The following is a 26,903-nucleotide window of genomic DNA, read 5'->3' as shown; positions in this document are numbered from 1 at the left end:
CACATTCCAGGAGCTCCAGATCCAGAAGAGGATCAAGCAGTGCACAACCAGCTTTGACATAGGCCTGCGTGTATAAGAAGTGCCGCCTGAATGGCGTGGACAGTAAACATGGTGAGACTTCAGGGACAGAAGACACATGCCTCGGGGCCAGGTGCCTAGCTAGAAAATGCCGTCCAGATGAGAACAAGGTTTATCAGGTGCCTAAAACAGTAGAATCGGTAGGATTTGCTGAGTGTTGATGGTGAGGAAGATAGGAAATTTCAGAAGAAAGGAATATTTTATGCAAAGGTCCTGAACAGAAAAATGACACTATCAGTTATCTTTGAGGAACTTAGAAATGGATCAATTTAGTTGATGCAGAAGGCATGTATTGTTAAAGGATAATCTTCAAAAACAGGCAAAAATATGACTCACATAGAGATTTAAAATGAACCTGTGTTAAACATTTTTTAACTTGTTATTAGTGAAGGATGTTACAACCAGTTAAGACATTCCAAAACACAGACACATTTATAAATCAGCATTGAAATGAATACAATCAGAGGCAAAACTGCTTCCTTTATGTGGGGGAGGGAAGTCCATTGAACCTTCACTGGACAGTTTTTCATGTCTATAGACAAGAATTATTTTGCATTGCTATCAGGTATCTACCATTTATACAATTTTAAAATAGCTCAAAGGCATTGACAGGTATAGAGCCCCCATACACTCAGAATCAGATAACCCCTTGAGAGGTATACTCTAGTTTTCCATTATGAACAAACATTTCCTACAGTCTGGGGGAAGTTAAAAAAGAGATCAGGCAGCATAGGTAGGAAAGGATCAGATTGAGGAAGATCTTAATGCCAGTGAGATGCGGCTGTATGCATACCAGTATCAAGGTGGCAACTTAATGTTAGCTTTAAGGAGAGAGTGGTCATGAAGGCAGTAATGGAGAGGCCTAAGGCATTTGGGGAGCATGGCATTGATGAAGATTTGAAGCTAAAAGGGCCTAAACTAAAATGAAGGGAGTGAGACTTTTATAAGAAAGGATAATTATAAGCAAAATGATATAAGAAGAATCAATATTGGTTGAGAGAAGGAGAAACAAAGGATAACTGTAGTTTTAAATATGATTTGGAGCGATTTCCATTCAATTAAACAAACAATGAGTGCCCAACACATACTAGGATCTGTACGAGGTACTGAAGTTACGAAAATGAATAGGACAGAGCCCTGTCCTCCGGGAATTCTCAATCCCAGAAGGAAGACCGTTATCTACACAAATAATGTGGCAATGTAAAGGCTATAATAGAGGTTGTGCCAAGTGCTCTAGGAACTCAGATAAAGGAGCAGTTAATGATGCTAGGAAGGTACACAGGTGTGTGTTACAAGAAGCAACCAAGGAGCCGTGACATTTCAAAGAAACCTTTTATCCAGATGAACAAGTTGGGCCAGGGTATGCCAGGCAGCAGGGGTCTCACAGACAAAGGAGAAGTTGAAGGTGAAAAGAACTGAGTTCTGGGGATGAAGGTGGAAAGGTGGACTGAGCCCATTGCAGTGGGTCGTACAAGCCATGCTGAAGGGCCTAGATTATTTTCTATGGACTATGAGCTCTTCAAGCAGAAGAAACTATGCTTGGGGGCAGAAAACAAGGGAAGGCTACAAAACAGTATGCATACTGAGTTTTCGGGGAAGGTAGAATATCTCAAGAAAAATAACTGGGGTTCAGTTTGTTATGTGGTCACTCAACAAACACTGTCAGATTACATGAGTGAAGAATATCATAACAATTTTAGTTTCAGGAGGTGGGATCTACAAAAGAATGGCTAGAAAAAGGGTAGTTTGAAAAGTGGGAGAAGCCTAGGAGATGGGGCTCTCTAGGGCAGGGATGGCCCATCACAGCAGCTGATGCAGGGACATCACGGAAGATGTAGACCAGGAAGAACTGGAGGTTAGCAGTTAGGAGCTCACTGGAAGTGGCTTCGAGGAAGGCTTTTGCTGCAGTGGCTGTTCATGGACATGTAGAGTGTGCATTTTCATAGTCGATGGACTAATGTTCAATACTTTGAAGCTTGCTTTCACAAGCTAAGTTATAGTGGCTGATTATGATTGGCAGTACCTAAATGACAAAGCAGTGTGCTAGAACATAATCATGGTACCAGGGATGAGTTCCTTAGCTGGCATCTGTGGAGAGCGTCTGTGAATGAAAGGCATGGTGAGCTCACCATTTTACCTTCAAGTGATTTTTTTCTTTGTACAGACATCTTTTTAAAATGAAAGTCCACAGCATGTTATTTCAGATTCTCCAAAGAAACAATAGCCAACAACAAAGAACTTCTCATCCAGCTGTGATGAACGCGGACCCGGGTGGATGATGATCAAATGCAGCTCCAATATCATGTGAGCCCATTTTTAAAAGTGAAGAAACACCACTCCAAAGTAACTCTCACCTGAGGGAGTTTGTGACCCTTGCCCGTTGGAGATTGTATGAATGACAGCCACTAGGTGCAGTTATTCTCAGAAATGAAAATTCTGACTGATAAACGAAGTCGTAAACGAATATTCCTTCACATACCTTCCAGCTACATGCAAATGCTTGCTTGTTGATTTGCTCTGCCCTTGGCTTTTGGACCTTTGCTTTTATAGTATTTAATGATGATATAAACATACAATGTGTTAAATAATACCAAAAATTGTATGCTGTACAATGTTTTTATGTCTGAAGTATTATTTCAGCTTTTAAAACAGTCTCATACAGTAAGTGGAAGTTATTTTCTCTTTGCATAATAAAGTCTGATTACTCTGCAAAGGAGCATGTGTCAGAGCAATCAGAATTCAGATCCTTATTGTCACAGATGAATTGTCCTACTATGCTTGGCATTTCATGAGGAACAGCATAGAAGATAAGAGAAAGTACAGGAAGCTAATTAAGACAGGGCAACATCATAGGATTCTGGGGAGGAAATCCTTTCCAGGAGAACCTGGTAAATACTGTCATTTGCTCAGGAGACTTCAAGGGAAATGATTGCAAAAAAAGGACATTGGTTGGCCTTTGAATTGTCCCTGCTGGTTTTTCAAATAAAGGTGCCAATAATGTGGCAAGAACAGAAATCGGATTTCAGGGATCAAGAAGAGATTTGGGGCCTGGTGCAGTGGCTCACTGCTATAATCCCAGCACTTTGGGAGGCTGAGGCAGGCGGCTTATTGAGGTCAGAAGCTCGAGAACAGCCTGACCAACATGGTGAAACCCCGTCTCTACTAAAAATACAAAAAAAAAAAAAAATTTTAGCTGGGTGTGGTGGTGCATGCCTGTAGTCCTCCCTACTCAGGAGGCTGAGGCAGGAGAATCACTTGAACCCAGGAGGCAGAGGTTGCAGTGAGCCGAGATTGTGCCACTGCTCTCTAGTCTGGGCAATAGAGTGAGACTCCATCTCAAAAGAAGAAGGAGGAGAAGGAGAGGGAGGGGGAGGGGGAGGGGAGGAGGAGGGGGAGAAGAAGAGAGTTGGCAGTGAAGCAGGAAGAGGAAGCATCAGCATTGCATGGGTGATTGAGAATCTGTCAGGAAGAAAGACAGATAATTGAGATTTAGATGAGAAAGGGGAGAGCAGGATCATATGAGGGCTACGTGTGTTTTACAGAACCCTCTTATACCCAATGAGGTACAAGAGCTTCACACTGTGCCTTCTTGCAGAGGGTTGTGTCCATTCGTCACAACCCACTTATATTTGGACTCAACACTTTTCTCAGAGCAGTTGAGGATCCTGAGTTAATAATTGGTTTTATTCAGTTGATTGATTCTGTGTCCAGAATAGTCATGAGTTACTATCCTCGGTGTCCTTTCCCATTGGCTTTGTAGTGAGCTCTTGCCTGCAGCAAACTCAGGGAGCTAAATGTTTGCTACCTTTCTCTCAAGGGTTTAATGTAGAACAAACATTGCTCAGTGACCTCTAATGTAAGCATTTGCAAGGCGCCAGGCAACAGGCATTGTATTTACATCTGCTGGAGTCAGAGAATGGGAACACAAATTAAGTTGCAAGTGTTCTAGTGAAGACCCTGGGAGTTTGTGCTTGGACACGGGATAGGTGGGGCTTTTCAGGTTCCCACAATATACCTAGAAAGTGACATTTCTTCAGCTCTGGTGAATAAAATTCTGACAACAACTTCTGTTACTTATTCTGTTATTAACTTAGCCTGTGATCTCATCTCAGTCATTTTTTGTCTTCTTTTTTTAATGCTCCTGTTTCTATATTTGGAAATGAAATAAGGAAACACATTTTGGAAGGTTTATTATGTGCCCCACATTTTATAGCATCTCATTTGTCCTCATAAAATCCCAGTGAGGTAAGTATTTAGTCCCATTTTACAGCTGAGAACATGAAGTATCAGAGAAATGGTAGCATGCCAAGCTCATGTAGCTATAAGAAGCAGAGTACTAACTTGAACCCAAGATCATTTGATCGTCCAATACACTAGAATATGAAAACATGGCACATGAGGGGTCAGCCATCACATGTTGGGTTCTGAGAACGTTAAGTTGTAACTATTTGCAATTGAGTGTGACTTACATTCTTAACTACTGTCGTTTCTGTGAATTGCAGATAATTTGTCCAAACATTCTAAGTAACTTCAGTTAAAGTTTTCTTCCAGATGTTATGTCTTATGTACTTTTGTGTACTTGTGTACTTATGTACTGTTTACTTTATTTCTTAATATGTTTAAATACTATCTGTAAACAGGAAACACATGGTAAAACATATTCACACCTCTATAAACAAGCTAAAATCACTTTTTACCATCTTGGGTAGTAGTAATTTTCCAGAAAAGGAAGCAGATGCAATTCTAGTGTTTCAACATTGACTCTAATGCTACAATTTAATGAAAATCTATTTAAAATGTATAAATAAAGAATGTAAGCAATTAAGAGTGAAGCAATTTAACTGGCATTGGATTTACATTAGTGTTAGTTAGTGTTAGTCAGCATTGCTTAAATTATTCTCTAGTGGTACACTGCGTTCTATGAAATGAACCAAGATGTTAAAATCAAATAATGATCTTTTCCTAACTTGAACGAAAAAAATACATTTGGTGTATAGATTTTTATGATATTAAGTTTTTCTATGAAACTATTCTTAAATCTTTGTCATTACTCATCAAATACTATAATCTAGCAATAGTATGATATGTGATCAAGTATAAATAAATTGCATTTGAAATAAAGATATCAGCATGTTATGGTATTACACAGTGAGTATCGTGGCCCCCCATAGTTGCTTGACCACTTGAATTTGTTTGAGAATTAGACCATCAGTGCAGTTACTTTAAAATTATTCATTAAATGTACCATTTACAAGAAGCCAGTCTTATTACTATAAAATATGGAATGACTCCACTGAGTAATTATTCAAATATTTATGTGTAAAGTTTCCTTCTTTGCATTTAACAAGTATAATAAAATGCTTATGAAAAATCAATGTCTTAGCTGCAGCATAACAGTCTCTTTTGGCCTATTTATACATAAACTGCCAAAGTAAACATTAAAACATTTACAAAGTACTTTTAGTTTTCTTCTCTTTCCCCCCAAAAAAGAAAACACCAGTACGAAATAGTTCTGTGATTCTGTGCACTTCATCTCTTCATGCTGCCCAGTACCTAGCTCACTAGCTCATCTATGGTGGAAGAATATGATCATTTAAATGCAACAAGAACATCTTTGTCAATGGGCCTGCCCTCTTTCAGCAGCAGCACAGAGCTAGAATTCATCTTACCATTGGCTCTGCTTCCCGTAAATGAAGGAGTTGAGTAACCAAGAAGCCAGCTAGACCTTCCTCCCTTCCTGAGCTTTGAGGGCCAGGTCTTTGCAGATTCCACCCTTCCTTCCTGAAAGCCTGGGCTCAGAAGGGCAGTAACAGAAAGATGGAAAAACACACACATACACCCCATGCTGACCTTTCATCCCTTCTGAGATGGTCTCAGTGTTTTGCCATGGAAAGTATGCCCAGTAGATCTAATACCAAGAATGGATTCAGGGTGACTTTTTAATGGGGAGAAAAAAATATATTTTAAGAAATTATTATAGATGAGGTCTGATGAACACTATGGAAGTTCTCTATGGAGAATGGGGGTTCCACATGAGTGAAGTAGCGGAACATTGCATGCATTGCCTAGAGATGTTTAGGAGTCAAACGTAAGTTTCAGTCTCTCTTATGGGTCTATAGTGAATATTGGAGCTTGTAAATATCCCACACTTGTGTTTTTTGAATAAACTTTTTTATTTTGAAATAGTTTTGCATTTGCAGAAAAGTTGCAAAGATAATTCAGGCAGTTGCCAGTTTCCCCTACTGCTAGCATCTTACATTGCCATGGTACTTTTGTCACAACTAAGAAACCAGTATAGGTACATTATTGTTTTATGTGTTGGGCTTTTTTAGTGGTTTACTATAAAGGACATTGCAAAGGATACAGATGAAGAGACGTGTAGGGCAAGCTATTGGGGAAGGGATGCAGAGCTTCCGTGCACATTATTGTTAACTAAACTCTGTGCCGTGCTTTATTTGTGTTTCCTTTCTTTTTCTCTGATACCTTTTTTCTGTTCCAAGATACCATTTAGCATACCACATGAATGTTTAGTTATCATGTCTCCTTAGATTCGCCAGACTTACGCAAGTATTTTTAAATTATTGAAATACAATTGTAATGCTTTGAAATTTCATTACCTATGTAATAATTAAGATCGTCATCCCATAATCAGAAACTGAATTCTGATCCCTTTTTCTTCTATGGGAGGAAAGCCCTTCATTTCTCAATTCAAAACATTTTAAATAATGGTGACTTAGGAAAGTAAATATCCTTTCTCGTGTTGGGGTAACTTTAGAGAGAATTAGTGAATTACTACCTTGCCACATCATAATTAGCTTTCTTCTGAAAAGTTACTGCTGTTGCATTCATGACCGCAGCAGGAAAAATATGTCTTGGCTGTGTAGAGTTGGGGTAAGAGTGACTCTTTAAATGATTAGATAGCTCTTCAGTTTTAAAAAGTTCATGCTGACTAGGTTTACAGGGCAGGCTGAACGCAATAGCCTATTTATTTTTACCTTATATTAACTCATAACTAAAGATAATGTACAATTTTGTATGTGTACATATAACCATCATTATAGGAGAGAGAGCATGAAGTAGGCTATGAAGAGGTAGAATGTGAGGAAGAAAGCAATAAATATTTTGTTCAATCTTAAGGTTTCTTTTAAAGGTGACAGTGGAAAATCCTATTGACACAAAGCACTTTAACTCCCTTTGCTCTCATTTCCTGCTTTATAAAAGGAAGTGAAGCCTGGCCTGCTTAACTGCAGAAATACTGTGAGTTAACTAAGGATTTCCATTTCTTCTGCCATCTCTGCCTCTCAGGCCGAGATCACCGAATGCCTGCAATGACTGCCGTCACCTCATGCAATTCAAGCATGTGTGTGAATTCGCCTCCACCTCACCCCACCGTTTGGAGGATTTAACCTCCCCATACACAATTTGTATGGGCTTCTGTCCCTGTTCAAAAATCTTTAGAGTCTTCCCATTTTCTAGAGAAGAAAAATTTTCAGCATTATGTTCCTTCACTCTGGCAAAATAAAGTCTTCACACCAGTCAGATATTTCTTCTTTCGTTTCACTCAAAACCTTCGTCACATCGATTATGATAATCATCAACAGTTACTTTGTACCTTCATTACTAAAGGCTTTTTCTACCTTGAGTCTTTGCTTATTTTTTTTCTTGAGTCTCATCTCAAATTTCTTTCTAAAATAAGCCCAGGTAAACTCATCTTCATTTCTCTTAAATTCCCAGCCTCCCTCTCCCTCTGTGGATCTGGCCTAAGAACCCCTGGTTTTCACATGTACTCTACATGTTAGTATGTTTCCTCCTGGTCCTATTTTCTGCATATGTGTACTTACATAGTGTCTCTACCAAATTGGAATCATATCAATTAAATGATTCTTCATTTTTTTCACATACCATATCATGAACATTTTCATGTCATATTTTTATATTTATATTAAAAATATGATTTTAATGGTTTCGTAAATGATCTGCACCAAATTCCACATCTTATTAAGCATTTACATGTAGCTGGACATTTATGTGGTTTCCATCCTTTTGCTGTAATAAGTAATGCTGTCCTGCACCTTCTTGCTTGTCTCTAATTATGGACTTGAGATAAATTCTAAGAGTGGCCTTGAGAATGATTTTTATTAGGTTCTTGATATGTATTTCCAAATTACCTTCCAGAGATGTTATGCCTGTTTTTTTTTTTTTTCTTTTCTATCAGCAGTATATGAACACGTCCACTTTATCACTACTCAACTCTGGGTGTTATAATTTGCTTATACAGTTTGTTAATTAGGTAGTTAAAACCTGTTTCATTGTAGTTTTACATATTCTGGAGACAAGGCCTTAGTCAGATGCGTGTTTCGCAAATATTTTCTCCCGCTCTGTGGCTTGTCCCTTACCACGTTCTTAACTGTATTCTTCTAAAAGCAGAAGCTTTTGATTTTGACGAGTTTCATTATATCAAATTTTATCGTGGACTTTGCTTATGGGGCCGTACCTAAGAAATCCTTGCCTAATCCAAAGTCACAAAAGTTTTATCTTATGTTTTCTTGGAGTTTTATATTTTTGGGTTTTATACTTAAATTTATGAGGCACTTTGTGGAAACTTTTGCACAGGATAATGAGATATGGATTGAAGTGTTTTTTGGTTTTTTTAAATAGTAATCAGTTAAAAAATCAGGACTCTCTCCAGATAAGGAAATTAGAATAACAATTCTACCAAAAGCACATTTGTTCTTTAAAGAAAAAGGGAGAAGTTTGCCTTTAATGTAATAGGGGGCACATTATTGCTGCCCATTTGTATTTTGAGTCTAATTTGGGGCATACTTCAAATGAATGAATGAGTAATTATTGTCCAAAACCATACATTATTATTACCTCTTAGGTTATTTGGCGATGGGGGTAGATTTGTTTAATTCATGTAAATTATTAATGTAATTGTATTAATATACTTATACAACAAACATTTTTAGGACAGAGGAAGCATTCATCTACTTTAGGTAGACGAACATGGGAACATAATATCTTTGCGGTTCCATGAATAGCCTGTATGCAATTAACATCTGATTTCTAGAATGAAAGGGAGTCAAAATAATTAACTTTCTTGAATTACAAAATTATTCTTATATGAGGAACATCTGTCTCCATTAAGAGACAGGCTCTTGGGAATGTACTAATAAAGATTATGAAAGAAAGGACTGTGATATGTAAGAAAATATTTTAGTGAGTAGTGCTTGGGGTTACTTGTGAAATAAAAAGTTTCTTAGTAATTGGTGGTGCTACCAGTGTTCTAATCACCTGCATTTTCCTCCGTAGGTCATCAACTCAATGAGCTCGCTTTCTGAGTACTGCCTGCCTTCCATTCTACGTACATTATTTGACTGGTATAAAAGGCAAAATGGCATTGAGGATGAATCGCATGAATACAGACCAAGAACAAGCAATAAATCAAAAAGGTACATTTCCTTTGTGTAAGGATCATGGTTTTATTTTGTTTTATTTTCAAGAAACATAAATCAAAATTAGAGTTACAAGGCAATTGGGTCTTCCTGACTCTTCACAAGGATGCCTAGCAGGTGCTGCAGGGGACCTGTGTCCATAGCAGGTAACCCACTGGGAGCACCGAGTCACTGCCAGCCGTCACAGGTTGAAAATACATACACAGCCTCATTTCAACTTTGGTGGAGACAGGTGTGAAGGGCCGCAGGTTACTTTCTTGCCAGCTTCTTTCCTCTGCCCTCTCCCACTGAGTCTACACCCAAAGCAGAATGCTGACTGCAGGCCCTGCGTGACATGCCAAGATATTTTAGTCCTCGTTCCAGTAACCTTGAGTGCTCAGTGTACTGTAGTGGGAAGGACGCAGGACTGGACACTAGTGGTAGTCCTGGCGCTGCTACTATTTAGCCATGTGACTTTGGACAGCTCCCCGCCTCTCTGTACCTCAGCCTCCTTGTGAGCAAAACAAGGAAGTTAGGTGACACAATCTCCAACTCCTCCTTCCAGCTGAGTATTTTGTTTATTTATTCTGTGTTCCCGTCTTCTTGTGGGTTTGAGAAATGGAGCTTGCTGCTCCAGGAGCACATCAGCATCTGTAAAACTTAAGATTCTCATTAATGTGTGTCCCCCCCACATTTTAGGTAAGCACATATAATTTCATATGTTTGAAGTGAACCTATAGCAAGGCAGTGAATGTAAGAAAGATTAATACATTTACTTTTTTTAAAAAATAAAAGATTATTTTAAAAAGTAGTTAGATTTCTCCACATGAACAGATTATTTCGATTAAAAAAATACTTTTAAAGTCAGTAAACTGAAATTAGTCAATCAGAAAATCAGACATTAACTACGTTTTGTGAATGATTTATTTCTCTCATTTTTCTTGAAAGTCCTAATACTGTTTCAAAAGACTTCTTTTGAAATTGAAGAATTATATTATTACCATGTTTTACTTCAACCAAATTTGTAATCTGCTTTTATAATGTGCTTGAATTTATGCAAGATTTAATTATATAATTTTGTTTGGGAGAGAGATTAATAACTTTTTCATATTGAATTTTTTTTAGCGAAGAAGGAAATTTTTAGAATTTTTAGACATAACTCAGATGCCATAAAATTCACCCTTTTAAAGTATATAATTCAATGTTTTTAGTATATTTACAGGGTTGTACAACCATTACCATTCTAATTTCAGAACATTTTATCACCCCCAAATCCTGTACCCATTAGCAGTCTCTCCTCATGAATATTTTTTTTAATTTGTCAAGTTTTAAAAATAGAATTTAAATTTTTTATCTGAAAAATGGTTCAGACCATGTGACAAAGAAATTAAATGGATCATTTTATTATTTTTTCCATATTACATGTTTACTTATGAACAGATATTAAACCTTCCTAGGTTTAGGGAGTGGGACAGATTTTAGTGAGTTGAATTGAGTTTTAGTTTTGTTCCTCTGTTTTGTCAGAATTTAATTGCTGAAATTAGATTTTTCATGAATTGATTTCTTTATGGATTAAAAATGATAGCTTTTAAAATTGTGTTACTGATTATTTTCAGGAGATCAGAGTAACTACTGAGATCAGATAGAGAATCGGGACAGTAAAATTTGACTTAGTAACATTTTAGTTAACACTTGAATTTTTTAAATAAGAGAGAAAATATACTTAGAATACAGCCAAATGAATGAAGCTCTCTAGGGTATGATGTAGCTAAATGTGAGTTTCTGCTACTAGGAAAAAAAGGTTGGGAGGACGTAAAGGAGGAGCATAAACTACTGAAAATAGTCAAATGTCAGGGATGCACATTGGGTTGTGATTTCTAAGATTAGTACAATATCAACATTTGGACTGCCAAGTAAATTTGTCAAATGCCTCTGGCTCCTGGCAGTTAGACTGCAAACCAGCAATAAAGTTGAATTCATTATTAGAAATGTGTATGTCTTACTTTGAAAAGATAATTTGGCTTATTAAATAAAATAGAATCGAAGGTCTAAATTTTTTTTTTCTGCCAAGAACTGCTACTTTCTCAGGTTCCTCTGGCCCCTTGTGAAGACCCTTATCATCCAGCACAAAAATACTCTCTCGACTGCTGCGGCCATCTGTGGGAGTTCTCCTTCCTTTTGGTCTTTCCAACTTTCTGTCTCCTTATTCTGTAATATAATGGGTATAAAGCCTGATTTCTGAGTGCCCTCCTTTTTAATGCAGCTGCGTAGGTTTTCCTTTCCCCCAGCTGGCAGTGCCACTTTCTAGTTCCAGTGGGTCTTCAAAGACTTTACATAGATGGTTTTATTCACGGTTCTTCCTCCTGGCAGGGCTGTTAAGAAATGATCCTGAAAGAATGAGTTCCTACTCTGTTGATACATTTACCCCTTGAAAGATAAACATGCGAGTTCCTTCTTAACCCGTTCTATCATCCACCAACCTTAATTTGACTTGCTCAAAGTTACAGAGCACTCCAGAAGGTCTTCTTTATGTCTTAAATATCACATTATTTTCTTCTTATTCCCTTTTGACTAAGGAGAAAAACATTCCAGATTTAAATTGTCTTGATTTATTTTGAAAATATCCTCCTGGCAAGTCTAAATCCTGTCATCCGTCCTCATTGGTTTTATTTAATATACACTATTGAGCATTTCTGTGTTTGGGAAATTATGCTAAACACTTTACATGCTTTATCTTCTCAAACGATTATGTAAGTACTATTACTCACATTTTGTGGATGGAGAAACTGTCGATAAATAGAAGAGGGATGATTTTATGCCAGACTGTTCCACACCAGAGTCAGTGCTCTGGGCCACTTCTTGTATCAAGGAGCCCAGCAGTAATTTCATCTGCCTTTGTTCAATTCCAGATGAGCCCTCAATCAGTGTGTTAGTCAAGCAGAAAATGGGGTAGAGGGGCTGCCTTGCTGTTCTTCTGACAGTGCTGATTTTGCTTCTAACTTTTTTAAAAATTTACTTATTTTTCCCTAAGTTATTGGGGTACAGGTGGTATTTGATTACATGAGTAAGTTCTTTAGTGGTTATTTGTGAGATTTTGGTGCACCCATCACCTGAGCAGTATACACTACACCATATTTGTAGTCTTTTATCCCTCGCTCCCCTCCCACTCTTCCCCCCAAGTCCCCAAAGTCCATTGTATCATTCTTTTTTGTTTGTTTGTTTGTTTGAGACGGAGTCTCACTCTGTCACCCAGGCTGGAGTGCAATGGCATGATCTCAGCTCACTGCAACCTCCGCCTCCCAGGTTCAAGCGATTCTCCTGCCTCAGCCTCCCGAGTAGCTGGGACTACAGGCACGTGCCACTGTGCCCAGCTAATTTTTGTATTTTTAGTAGAGACGGGCTTTCACTATGTTGGCCAGGCTAGTCTTGAATTCCAGACCTCATGATCCACCCACCTTGGCCTCCAAAAGTGCTGGGATTATAGGCATGAGCCACCATGCCCGGCCCCCACTGTATCATTCTGATGCCTTTGCATACTCATAACTTAGCTCCCACATAGCAGTGGGAACATACGATGTTTGGTTTTCCATTCCTGAGTTACTTAACTTAGAATAATAGTCTCCAATCTCATCCAGGTCACTGCAAATGCTGTTAATTCATTCCTTTTTATGGCTGCATAGTATTTTGTCATATGTGTGTGTGTGTGTGTGTGTGTGTGTGTGTGTGTGTGTGTGTATACACCAGAGTTTCTTTATCCACTTGTTGATCAGTGGGCATTTAGGTTGGTTTACGATTTTGCTATCATAATTTGTGCCACTATAAACATGCATGTGCAAGTATCTTTTTCGAATCATGACTTCTTTTTCTCTGGGTAGATACCCTGTAGTGGAACTGCTGGATCAAATGGTAGTTCTACTTTTAGTTCTTTATGGAATCTCCCCACTGTTTTCCATAGCAGCTATACTAGTTTACATTCCCACCAGCACTGTAGAAGTGTTCCCTGTTCACTACATCCACGCCAACATCTACTGTTTTTTTTATTTTTGTTGTATTATGGCCATTCTTGCAAGAGTGAGGTGGTATGGCATTGTGGTTTTGATTTGCATTTCCCTGATCATTAGTGATGTTGAGCATTTTTTCATGTTTGTTGGCCATTTGTATATCTTCTTCTGAGAACTGTCTATTCATGTCCTTAGCCCACTTTTTGGTGGTGGTGTTTTTTTCTTACTATTTTGTTGGCATTCATTTTAGATTCTAGATATTAGTCCTTTGTCAGATGTATAGATCGTGAAGACTTTCTCCCACTCTGTGGGTTCTCTGTTTACTCTGCTGACTGTTCCTTTTGCCATGCAAAACTCTTTAATTAGGTCCCAGCTATTTATCTTTGTTTTTATTGCATTTGCTGTTGGGTTTCGGGTCATGAAATCCTTGCCTAAGTCAATGTCTAGAAGGGTTTTTCCAATGTTATCTTCTAGAATTTTTTGTAGTTTCAGGTCTTAGGTTTAAGTCCATAATCCATTTTGAGTTGATTTTTGTATAAGGTGAGAGATGAGGATCCAGTTTCATTCTCCTACAGGTGGCTAGCCAATTATCCCAGCACCATTTGTTGAAAAGGGTGTCCTTTCCCTACTTTATGTTTTTGTTTGTTTTGTTGAAGATTGGTTAGCTGTAAACACCACATAAACAGAATTAAAAACAAAAATCACATGATCATCTCAGTAGATGCAGAAAAAGCATTAGACAAAATCCAGCATCCCTGCATGATTAAAACTCTCAGCAAAATCAGCATACGAGGGACACACCTTAATATAATAAAAGCCATCTATGACAAACCCACAGCCAACATAATACTGAATGGGGAAAAGTTGAGAGCATTCCCTCTGAGAACTGGAGCAAGACAAGGATACCCACTCTCAGCACTCTTCTTTAACATAGTACTAGAAGGCCTAGCCAGAGCAAAATAAAGGGCATCCATATAGGTAAAGAGGAAGTCAAACTGTCACTGTTTGCTAACAATATGATCATTTCCCTTGAAAACCCTAAGGACTCCTCCAGAAAGCTCCTAGAACTGATAAAAGAATTCAACAAAGTTTCCAGATACAAGATTAATGTACACAAATCAGTAGCTCTTCTATACACTAACAGGGACTAAGCGGAGAATCAAATCAAGAACCCAGCCCCTTTTACAATAGCTGCAAAATAAAAATAAAAATAAAATACTTAAGAATATACCTAACCAAGGAGTCGAAAGACCTCTACAAGGAAAACTGCAAAACACTGCTGAAATAAATCATAGACGACACAAACAAATGGAAACACATCCCATGCTCATGGATAGGTAGAATCAATATTGTGAAAATGACCATACTGCCAAAAGCAATCTACAAATTCAGTGCAAACCCCATCAAAATACCACCATCATTCTTCACAGAACTAGAAAAAACAATTCTAAAATTCATATGGAACCAAAAAAGAGCCCGCATAGCCAAAGCAAGACTAAGCAAAAAGAACAAATCTGGAGGCATCACACTACCTGATTTCAAGTTATACTATAAGGCCATAGTCACCAAAACACCGTGCTTCTAACTTTCAAATAAGCACAAATGACTGCTTTGCTCCTCCTACCTCTTCTTCCTTCTGCCTTTTACTCTTCTCTCTCACCACCCCTTTACTTCTTCATTCCTCCTTTCACTAAGTCTCAGGTGGCAAAGATGTAAGAGAAAAGGGACAGGGAAAGAAAAGAAAAAAAGCCGATCCTCTTCACCCCTGCTGTCCTGCTCAAATTGGTGATCATATTATTTCCTTCTTGTTTCCTTACATTGTTTAGCTCCTTTCACGAGATCTTTCAATGTCCACCTCTGGTATGGTAGCCTGTCTCATTCTACAGATGGTAGAATTGCTGAGTTGAATGCTACCTTAGAAAAGACCACAAGGTGAGGTGATGGACTCACAAATAGCTACTCAAGTTAACATCACTGACAATTTTAAATTTGAATTCAAATATTCCGACTTCACATTCAGTGTGTGTCCACTGCAGCACACAGAAAATAGAAAGAGCATTAGCGTGTTGTTGTTGTTGTTGTTTTGAGATGGAGTCTCACTCTGTCGTCCAGGCTGGAGTGCAGTGACGTGATCTTAGCTCACTGCAACCTCTGCCTCCCGGGTTCAAGCAATTCTCCTGCGTCACCCTCTCAAGTAACTGGGATTACAGGCATGGGCCACCACGCTTGGCTAATTGTTGTATTTTTAGTAGGGACCGGGTTTCACCATGTGGGCCAGGGTGTTCTCGAACTCCTGACTTCAGGTGATCCGCCCACCTCGGCCTCCCAAAGTGCTGGGATTACAGGCGTGAGCCACTCCACCCGGCCAACATTAGCATGTATCTACCAGTACAATTACGTAATTTAAAAAATGGGTTTTGCAGTCTTTTCGGGAGGAGTCCTAGATTTTTGATGAATTATATTACTCTGAGAATACCTTCAGTGTGCTTTAATGTAAATATTTTAAATTTTACAGTGATGAACAACAGCGAGATTATTTAATGGAAAGACGGGACCTCGCCATTGATTTTATTTTCTCTTTAGTATTAATAGAAGTTTTGAAACAGGTAGGTGATTAATTTATTGTTACTTTTAGATAATATTTATTGATCTAAAAACTGCTTAGGTTGTAAAAGTCTAAGTTTTTAAAATTATGAATTCCAAATACTGAGTTATGTGAATTATGTTTATTGATTGCTATTGATTGTCATATATTGTTATTGGAAGTACTGTTATTGATTTGTTCTTTAATATTCCCTTCTGAGTTAAGAACCACCTTTTTTTTTTCAGATTCCACTTCATCCTGTAATAGACAGTTTAATACATGATGTTATTAACTTGGCTTTCAAGCACTTTAAATACAAAGAAGGGTAAGGTGATTTCTTAGAATGTTGAAGTTGGTATTTAAAACTAAATCAGTGGTTTGCTTTTTTCAGATGACCAGGGATCCCTAACTTGTCTAATTATACCCTACTTAGGTACCTTGGTCCCAACACTGGCAATATGCATATTGTGGCAGACCTGTATGCAGAAGTCATTGGAGTGTTGGCACAAGCCAAGTAAGTGAATGCCAGAACCCTTTACCATGAGAACGTGCGTGCTTTCACTGTCCTCCCAGCCTTGATTTAGGGAAGTTGGGGTTGAGCTCACGAGGAACTAGGTAGGGCTCTTTGACATGTGTGCCCCATCTCTGAAACTGACTAGAAAGCTCTTCCAAGACAGGTACCAAATTATCTTTTTTACTTGGCACTTGGGTCAGACCCTACCCAGAGTCCATGGGTTTCAGACTGTTGCATCAAAGAAATGGGCTGACCAGATTACATTTATCTCTGCCTAAATATTCCAAGGAAGTTGATCACTTTTGAAAGTTCTGTTTTCTCTAGCCCATGAGTGGGTGGTTATGATATATCATCTATCAGTGGGAAAATTCCATTCTAGAATGTCCCCTTTACTATAGACCTTACTTAATTCAGCTGAGCTAAAAATGTCCCAGACTCTGTCATGGAAACAAGTCAGAGGGGAAATTCTCATTGCTAAATTTATCTGGCCCCATAGCACTACTTAGCAGGCAAGAACAAAATTGCGTTAAACTATTAGCAACAATATACCTCTTCCAAAAGTGATGTCACACCCTACTTACCCTTCTTCATTTTGTCCACCCCTGAGGCAAATCAGGCAAGATCCCGAATGCCTAAGTTAGGCAAAATGAACCAGAGACATAATGTGAATTCATGCCAGGAGGCCAGCTTGAAGCAACAGTGATGATCCAATCCTTGTGAAATGCAATCCTTCCTCAGAAAGAGATTTTTATCTTCAAGGGATTGAATTTCGTAACGTAGTAGCATGGAAATACACAATTTATCAAAAAAACTAAAATTTTAAAAAGCACTTAGCAATCTTACCTAGCCAAAACATAGATAAGAACTCAGGAAATAGACCCTCTTAACTTCTTGGCATAATTTATTTAATCTAATCCAGTTTATCTACTCATCCTGACTACATTTTTTTTTAAATATGTAACACATCAGTGTTCGAAGGAGGAAAGGGAACTTCCAGAGGATGTTACACGGATGCCATTGAGAAATAAAGCTCAACGGCTGGTGGCAACAGAAAGGAAAGAAACTGGCCAAAGCATACATAAGAATTAAACAATAGAGTTATCTGGGCCATTTTGCATGAGGCTATATGGTAGTTTTATAGCCTATTAAAATAATTGTGGTTCATGAATCATTAAGAAAAAAAAGTGTAATGCATTTTGGAGATATTTCCATTGCAATTGAGTAATGAAAGCATTAGCATTTTAAATGAACAGGCTGTAGTTGTCTGGCGACATGTGTATCTACCTCATTTCTAGAAAAGATTGGGAAAAATGAGGTATTAACATGTATATTTGCTGATTTGTCAAACCCTGAAAATCTCAACATAAATTTTCAGCTGTCATTTGGAAACTTTAGTATGCCAAGAATGACTTTGTGTTTTCCTTAGTTTCTGTGAATTATGCCTAACAATAATATTGGTTACTGTCAAATGACCTTCCTTAGCTCTGTGATTCTGAGTTGGTTGTGAATAAGTTGAGAAACATTGTCATAACTAAGCAATATTCTAAGCCTGTAGGAATTTCCTTTTTAGGTAAAACTTATGGTCCACCAAGCCAGTGTTTGCTTGCTAAAGGTGGCTTTTTTTATTTTCGTGATGTCAGTATTTGTCCCTATTCTGTGGTAGTAGGGTGTAAGAAATGCCTCCATTTGGACAGTGCTCCAGTACTTTCCAGTCTCTAGGGAAACGTTTGACCAGTCTGCTCTTGTAGTAAACAGAGACTCAAATAGCCGTTGATGTGTTCTCAACTAGTCAATATGTAGTTAACCTTGATGGATAGATGGTATAAACTTAAACTAGTATCATACCACGAATTATGACATTACTTCTTTCTCATAAGTACACCAGGACCATTACTTTATTGTTACCTTAGAAGAAGTACTGTTTCCTTCATTCTCAGAGTGGGAAAAAGAATGTATGCTTATCTAGTACCGTGTGATTATCTTTAAAAAAAAAGTTGAGTAATGTAATAATTCTAATTTTAGGTTATATGTCTTGTTCCCAATGATAATGCTTATTAAATATTTTCCTGCTTATTAAATATTTTCCTGATTATGACTTTAGCTATTAGTACTTACTTTGGAATTTCAGTTTTAGCAGAATCACTATTTTTAGTCTTACTAGTGATGATGCTGTTTAGTTCTTGTCATTTAGGGAAAAAATTTTGATAATAAGTGTTATTCACACATAATATTGACTTTTTCAAAGTCAGTTAAAACAAATTTAAGTACTTTCACCAAAATCTGGTAGATTCATTTAAATAGTAATAATACTTCATCTAAGAATCATAGATGTTACTAAATGCTTTCTCTTTATGTGATATTATCTTTACATGTTCATTTACTCATTTTTGTAATATGTGCTATACATTTTAAAGCAGAATTTTATATTTATGTGAATTTTATAGTATACCGAAGACTGAGTAATCATTGAGTTACAGTATTTACTAAATACAATACTAAATAGGAAATACTAAAGGAAAGATCATTGAAATATTTTTTTCTTAAAGTCATTTTAAGAGAAAATAGATTTTAAATACAAAGAGATTTTTGGATTACTTTTGTGCTAAATAACATGTTTATGTCATTTGGGACTTTTAAAAGTAAAAGATAGGCTGGGCGTGGTGGCTCACGCCTGTTATTCCAGCACTTTGGGAGGCCGAGGCGGGCAGATCACGAGGAAATCGAGACCATCCTGGCTAACATGGTGAAACCCCGCCTCTACTACAAATCCAAAAAATATTAGCTGGGAGTGGTGGCACGCGCCTGTAGTCCCAGCTACTCGGGAGGCTGAGACAGGAGAATCACTGGAACCCAGGAGGCGGAGGTTGTAGTGAGCCAAGATTGTGCCACTGCACTCCAGCCTGGGCGACAGAGCAAGACTCTGTCTCAAAAAAAAAAAAAAAGTAGAAGATAGCCATATTTATTTTTAAATGATAAATAAATAAACTTTCAGCCACTAACTCATGAGAATATTGAAATAGTGAATTATGCAAATAACTTGCCTTTTTCTATCTTTCCTTGTTTTAGTCATGGATTCAAACTGGAAAACAAACTTTCCTTAGTATCATGTCATCTTTAAAACTATATAACTCTAATATTTTTCTCTCTAAACTCATACATTTCAAAACAAAAACCATAGTTATTTTGGTATCTGGAAATAATTTGAACAGAAATACAATTTTTTAAAATTCAGTTTGGAGTTACTGCATTTTTATAATCTTGATTGAAAGTATCACTTCCATTGCTTGACCATGGTCATTTCTGCTTCCTACCTTTTATCCATCTCTACCGAATATCCTCTGCTCACCTTTACCCCAACTCAAATCTCCTCTGAAATCCTCTCTAATTAATTACGCAGCTAAGAAGAGCCCCTTCATTCTCTGATGCCCTGAAGCCTCTTTAAGTGTATTGTTCACCAAATAGTCAGTGTGAAATATGAGAAAGTGATGGAACCTGGTGCATCTGACCTCCCTGCAGATCAGAAAGGTCTGGACAGTGTCCAGCAGGTGCTAACACATAGTAGGCCCCTGGTATGCGATTCACATGGCTCATGGTCAGTGCTACCTTGTTTTATCTTCCTAACTAAACTATAAACTATTCTAGAGAGGGCAGAGACTACATGTCACAGTTACCACTGTCTAAGACAGCTGCGGTTTAATGGAAATTCCTGGAATTTGTATCAGAAGCCCTGGGTTTGAGTCTCTTCTTTGCCACTGTGGTCTTCCAATTTGTTTCTTTATTTATTAATTGGAAATGCATTCACTGCCTAATTCACTGGATTGTTAAGGATCAAAATGTGAAATGGTGTAATCATTTAAAATGTAAAACCACTTACAGATATACCTTGTTATTGTTATTCTTAGTCTATACCAGTGTTTCTCAAACTTTTTCACATCAGAAACACCTGTAAAGCTTATTAAACACAAATTATTGGACTTCATCCCCAGAATTACTGATTGAATAGGTATGTTATTCTGCTTAAGCTGCCATAACAAAGTACTGCAGACTAATTGGCTTAAACAACAGAAATTTATTTCCCACAGTTCTGGAGTTGAAGTCCAAGCTCAAGGTGTTAGCAGGGTTGATTCCTTCTGAGACCTCTCTCCTTGGCTTGTATGTGGCCATTTTCTCCCTGTGTGGTCTTCTCTGTGTGTGTGTCCCTATACTCATCTCCTAGTCATGTTGATGTCCTTATAAGAAGGGGAGACAAGTACAGAGACACACACAGAGATATAACTTCATTTTAATTCAATAACTTAGCTGGAGAGGTTACATGGTGTCCATTTTATGATAATAACTTTGTTTTAAGTTAAATACCTTTTTATAGGCCCTGTGCCCAAATACAGTCACATTCCAATCTCAGAAGGTTCAGACTTCAACGTATGAATGTGAGGGGCACACAATTCAGCCCTAACAGTAGGTCTGCAGTAGGACCATAGAACGTGCTGATGCCAAATAGATTTTTGTAAATTTAATAAAGTTTCTATTTTAATTTTTGCTAATTTCCTAATCTGAAAAATTAATATACCATTTTGCAGTTAGTCTCCATGAAATTTTACTTATAGAGAAAACATAACTAATATTTTCTACCATATTCTAATAGTATTATTTAAATGTCAGAAGGGGCCAGTTTGGGATGCTGTCTTGAAATTGGATATTTTGTAGAAGTCCACAAAATGCCACCGAAGATTAGGAATATACCCTGAAATATTCTTAGCGATGCTAACAACCCATTAGTGAATATCTCATTCATAAATTGTCTAAATCTTCTTGAAGCTATTCATGTTTTCTGTTCTATTGCCTTTTAAAAATCTTTTTTATTAAGAAATACATGTAGCAAACATAGGCGAAAATCCATAAGGCAGTTAAACAAATTTGTTATAAAATGGACACCATGTTACCTCTCCACCTAAGCCAAGAACTAGAAAACTGCCAGCACTTGAGAATCCCCTCACACCCCCCTTGCCAACCACCAGCCTCTGTACTGCCTTTGGTTAAACAATGTCTATGTGTTTACTGCCTACTTTGTTTGTCCTGAAATTTCTACTTTAAGGTCTCAAGAATTATTCCAAACTTCCAGGACTCTATTAGTTCACTTTTCATTTCTATAATCACAATTACCACCCCCCGACCACCTTTTTGTGTGTGTGTGTGTTTGAGACAGAGTCTTGCTCTGTCACCCAGGCTGGAGTGCAGTGGCGCAATCTTGGCTCACTGCAAGCTCTGCCTCCCAGGTTCAAGCGATTTTCCAGCCTCAGCCTCGTGCACACCACCACGCCCAGCTAATTTTTGTGTTTTTGGTAGAGACAGGGTTTCACCATGTTGGTCAGGCTGGTCTCAAACTCCTGACCTCAGGTAATCCACCCACTTCGGCCTCCCAAGGTGCTGGGATTACAGGCTTGAGCCACTGCACCCAGCCACAATTACCCTTTTTAATCATGGCTTGCTTCTAATTTTTCATGGAACCTCAGGCTAATAGTCTCAGAAAACAAAATACAATAAATCTTAGACTGTGTGTGTGTGTGTGTGTGTGTGTGTGTTTGGTGAATAGCCAAACCAGCTGTCTCAGACTTAGTGGTTTGGACAATTTTTATGTGTACATTTCTGTACTCTTAGGTACCTTTGAAGATCTGCCTCTGATTCCTCTTAGCTTTAAGATCTGTTCTTTTTTCAAACCTGGATGATAATATTGTTGTTATAATTAGTATTATTTTACTTTCGAATACAAATATTTTGAGGATAGGGACTGGACTGTGTCTTTTTGTTTGTTGTGCATTTACCAGATATAATTGTAAAATTCCATGAATATAATAGACAGCCCATTCATCTTTACCTTTTAGATATAATTTAAATTTTCCCATTACTAGATTTTTTTTTTTTTTTTTTGAGACATAGTTTCACTCTTGTTGCCCACGCTGGAGTGCAACAGTGCAATCTGGGCTCATTGCAACCTCTGCCTCCCGGGTTCAAGTGATTCTCCTGTCTCAGCCTCCCAAGTAACTGGGATTACAGGCACGTGCCACCACACCCAGCTGATTTTTGTATTTTTAGTAGAGATGGGGTTTCATCATATTGGTCAGGCTGGTCTCGAACTCCTGACCTCAGGTGATCCACCTGCGTCGGCCTCCCAAATTGATGGGATTACATACAGATGAGAGCCACTGCGCCCAGCCTCCCATTACTAGATTTTTTAACCCTAAATATATATTTTTTGATAATCATTATCCTAAAACTATAAAGGAAATAATAACAGAAAACTTTAGAAATAGATACAGGAATACTTGGCATTGTTTGGAATACAAATCCTTAAATCATTTGCTGTCACTGTCAGAAATCACTAACCTAGTACGTTATTGCTCATAGACTTACTATTTGATACTTCAGGCTCTGGGGTCTGCAACTATGTTGAAAATGGCCAAGCCTGAGGAAATGGGGCTCTTTGTGATGCTCAATTCAAGAGCTAGACCATTTTGAGAGGGTCTAAATAACCCGGGATCTGCCCCCTCGCCTGATGGAGATGTTGAGCATCAAGGAGAAGAAAAAATGGATCCTTTGCTAAATCCCAAACATCAGATCTTCACAAAATCATGGCTGTTGTACTTCAACTGATTTGAAGGATTCCGTTGCTCTGCTCAATCACTCCCAGATGCTGGAGGCCCCCATTACAGGGACTTTCCTACCCATGATTTGATAAACCGCTTATGTTGTCTTCTTAGATTCCCTGCTGTAAAGAAGAAATTTATGGCGGAGCTAAAAGAATTACGGCACAAAGAGCAGAGCCCATATGTGGTTCAAAGCATTATCAGCTTAATAATGGGGATGAAATTCTTTCGAATTAAGATGTATCCAGTGGAGGATTTTGAGGCCTCTCTTCAGTTTATGCAGGTAATGTCTTAGGCAGGAGAGCTAAGGGGCTCTTAAGCTGAGCACTTCCCTTCCTCAAGATGATGAACCTGGAACATGAAAACCCAATTACTTGTCAATACGGAGAAACATTCTACTGTCTAAATAATTCATGAAGTCCTTTGTAACCAAATAGCACAGTTGCAGGCACATACTTTCATTTCTCAACTTTCATATCTTCTTTGGAGGAGAGTATACAGTGGGATTGCTTGTTTGCTGACTTTTTTTGCCTTTCACCCACTGGTACATATTGTTCTATGAATAAAATATAGCTGATTTGTTTTCACTTTTTAAAATTGATAGCATTGGGTTGGCTGCATTGACATTCACAGGCATGAGGACTTTAAATAATAAAGAAATCTTTTATTCTTACTATAAAAAGGAATCTTAATTTTTAAAAACTCAACTAAACAATACAGGTTTGATATTTATTGCCCAGTGCCCATCCTGGTACATAACAAAAGAACTGCTGCTAAGGAGAATTTAACAGAATACTCAGCTCTTAGAGTTTACAAAACTTTTGGCATTTGAAGGAATTTTTAAAATGCTGCTGTAAATTAAATTTGGCGATGACCTTACTAGAGGGTTTAGATGTATGGATTATGAATATAGGCTGTACCATTTTACACCCACAAGGATGGCTATAATCAAAAATATAACAATTCTCGGTGAAGATGTGGAAAAATTTGAACCTCACACACTGCTGGTATGAGTACAAAATGGTACAGCCACTTTGGAAAACAGCCTGGCCCTGGCAGTTCCTCAAATAGCGAAACCTACGATTACCATATGACCCAGCAGTTCCACTCCTAGGTATATGCACAAGAGAAATGAAAATATATGTCCACACGAAAACTTGAACACAAATGTTCATAGCAGCATTATTAATAGTTGCCAAAAAGTGGAAATAACCCAAATGTCTATAAAATGATGAATGGATAGACAAAATGTGGTATATCCCTATAATGGAATATTATTTGACCATAAAAAGTAGTGAAGCTGATACATGCCACAACATGGTTGAACCTTGAAAATGTTATGCTAAGTGAATGAAACCAGACACAAAAGGCCATGTATTATATTATTCTGCTTATATGGAATGTCCAGAGTAGGCAAATCTGTAGAGACAGAAAGTAGATTAACAGTTGTCTAGGGCTGGGGATGGAGAGTGGATAGGGAGGTTGCAGATGGCTGCTGAGGGGTACAGAGTTTCCTTTGGGTGTCATTAAAAGGTTCTAAATTTGACAGTAGTGATGGATTATACTAAAAGCCAATGAATTGTATATGTTAAATGGGTGAATTGCATACTACATAAATTATGTCACAATAAAATTATTATATATGTGGGGGGGGCTATGAATCAAACTTCTTGGGTTTGAATTCAAACTCTAGCATTTACCAGCTTTGTGACCTGACAAGTCACACTCAACCCCTCCCATCCTCACTTGCCTTATCTGCAAGGTGATGATAATGACACTAACCTTAGAGAGTGGTTCTGAGGATTCTTAGCACATGACAAACACTCAGTAACTGTTAAATATTTTATTATTTTTATTCTACTCTCATATGAATAATTCCTGTATCTATATACACAAATTAAGACTTGAGAAAGTATTACATACTTATGCAAAATAATGTAGCAAAAGGATGACTATTCTGGAAACTATAGAGCTCGTCTGTATAGGAAAGCTGTTTCAGTGACTTCCCATACTGGTGTTGCCTTTCCTGAGCTGAGGTCTTAATATGATATTGATAGAATGAGGACTTTGGGGATTGTTTTTGGCAATCTTCCCAATGGCAACAGAAAATAAAGGGAAATAGCCAGTGTCGATATTAACATGTTATTACATGTAGCCTTGTACTCTTTCTTTTCTTTCTTTTTTTTTTTTTAATTTCAGACAGGGTCTCTCACTCTGTCACCCAGGCTGGAGTGCAGTGGCATGATCTGGATTCACTGCAACCTCCGCCTCCCAGGCACAAGTGATCCTCCCACCTCAGCCTTTCGAGTAGCTGGGACTACAGGTGCCGCCATCACACCCAGATAATTTTTGTATTTTTCTGTAGAGACGGGGTTTGGCCATGTCACCCAGGCTGGTCTGGAATTCTGGGCCCAAGCAATCTGCCTGCCTTGGCCTCCCAAAGTGTCAAGATTACAGGCATGAGCCGTGGTGTCTGGCTGTCTGGACTCTTGAATGAAAACAATACCTGATATAGACCACAATAAGTTACTACCAATAAGGCCAGGAAGGAGAGAGAGATGGGCAGAATTCTGCCAACTTTCCTTTTTAAAAAAGTTGACATTTTATTAAAAAAAAAATGTTGACAGGCCAACTTTCCTACAGAATGAGTCCTTGAGCAACCCAGAACACCCTTAGCTATGACAATAGTCCACAGGCAGTAGTGTCCTTTCTTAAGGAACCCTTCTAAAGGTTTCCTTGTCAAGGTGGGAAAGGGAAACGTTCTTGACTTGCTTATGAAACTTATGTGAATGATAAACACACCTAAAATGTCAGAGTGAACAAGTAAACAGCTCTGTGTCTGAGGCTGTCAGGCATAGGGCCTAAAATAAGTTTAATGTCTTCTGCCTCTCTTCTCATGTTTACCTTCCCTGGGGATCTGTGTTTGAGGGCTAACCAGGAGCCCAAGGCCCCCCACACACTAAGTAATAAGTAGAAATGTATTGGAAGTGAATGAATGAATGAATCAACCAGTGACTCAGTGGATACATGTGTGCTTGCTGGTTAGAGATGCTTTGTCCTTTTAGAATAATGATTTGATATAGAAGAGTGAAAAAACCAGCCTTGCAGAATGTCACTGAGGCCACTGCAGACATATAAATTTCAACACAAATGTTTGAATCCAGTGATTTTTAATAGACTATGGAATATGCTCTGTTGATGCATGCTTGAATTAAGAGCTACTTACTGAAACTTGTTTAAATACATTCTATGTGCACATTTCAACCTACTCTCCCTTCCTATACCCTTTTTCTGCTTCCTAGGAATGTGCACATTACTTCCTCGAGGTTAAAGACAAAGATATCAAGCATGCCTTGGCTGGGCTTTTTGTTGAAATCCTTGTTCCAGTCGCTGCTGTGAGTTACATTTTCATTTCTAAAAACTCTTCAAATTGTATCACAAAATCAACAATTTTATTAATATAATATTCACATGCATCTCTATTTCAGGCTGTTAAAAATGAAGTAAATGTCCCCTGCCTTAGAAATTTTGTGGAAAGCCTGTATGACACCACGCTGGAACTTTCTTCTCGAAAGAAACATTCCTTGGTTAGTAACGATGAGAAAATCGAAAACACAAACAAAACTGCACAGACTAAAATTCCTAGTCAGG

The 26,903-nt window shown here is 38.0% G+C and overlaps 1 protein-coding gene across 4 annotated transcripts in view; it reads left to right on the top strand.

Annotated features, from left to right (window-relative positions):
• The window catches only part of LOC105485988 (FRY microtubule binding protein), a 268,427-nt gene that overhangs the window by 77,030 nt on the left and 164,494 nt on the right, over positions 1-26,903 (top strand). For 3 of the 4 annotated variants that reach the window (XM_011748629.3, XM_071081656.1, XM_071081657.1), the window contains exons 4-10: positions 9,391-9,530; positions 16,029-16,119; positions 16,343-16,422; positions 16,531-16,611; positions 23,367-23,535; positions 26,555-26,647; positions 26,741-26,839. In XM_011748629.3, coding sequence (XP_011746931.1) covers positions 9,391-9,530; positions 16,029-16,119; positions 16,343-16,422; positions 16,531-16,611; positions 23,367-23,535; positions 26,555-26,647; positions 26,741-26,839 — 753 coding nt within the window. Of the gene's footprint in view, positions 1-3,497; positions 4,324-9,390; positions 9,531-16,028; positions 16,120-16,342; positions 16,423-16,530; positions 16,612-23,366; positions 23,536-26,554; positions 26,648-26,740; positions 26,840-26,903 lie in introns of those variants that run through there. The other variant, XM_071081658.1, reaches the window with a different exon arrangement.

The sequence above is a fragment of the Macaca nemestrina genome, chromosome 16 (assembly GCF_043159975.1).
Source record: "Macaca nemestrina isolate mMacNem1 chromosome 16, mMacNem.hap1, whole genome shotgun sequence".
Taxonomy (NCBI): Eukaryota; Metazoa; Chordata; class Mammalia; order Primates; family Cercopithecidae; genus Macaca; species Macaca nemestrina.
The sequence above is the reverse complement of the archived record's forward strand: the minus strand, read 5'-3'. Positions and strand labels throughout refer to the sequence as shown.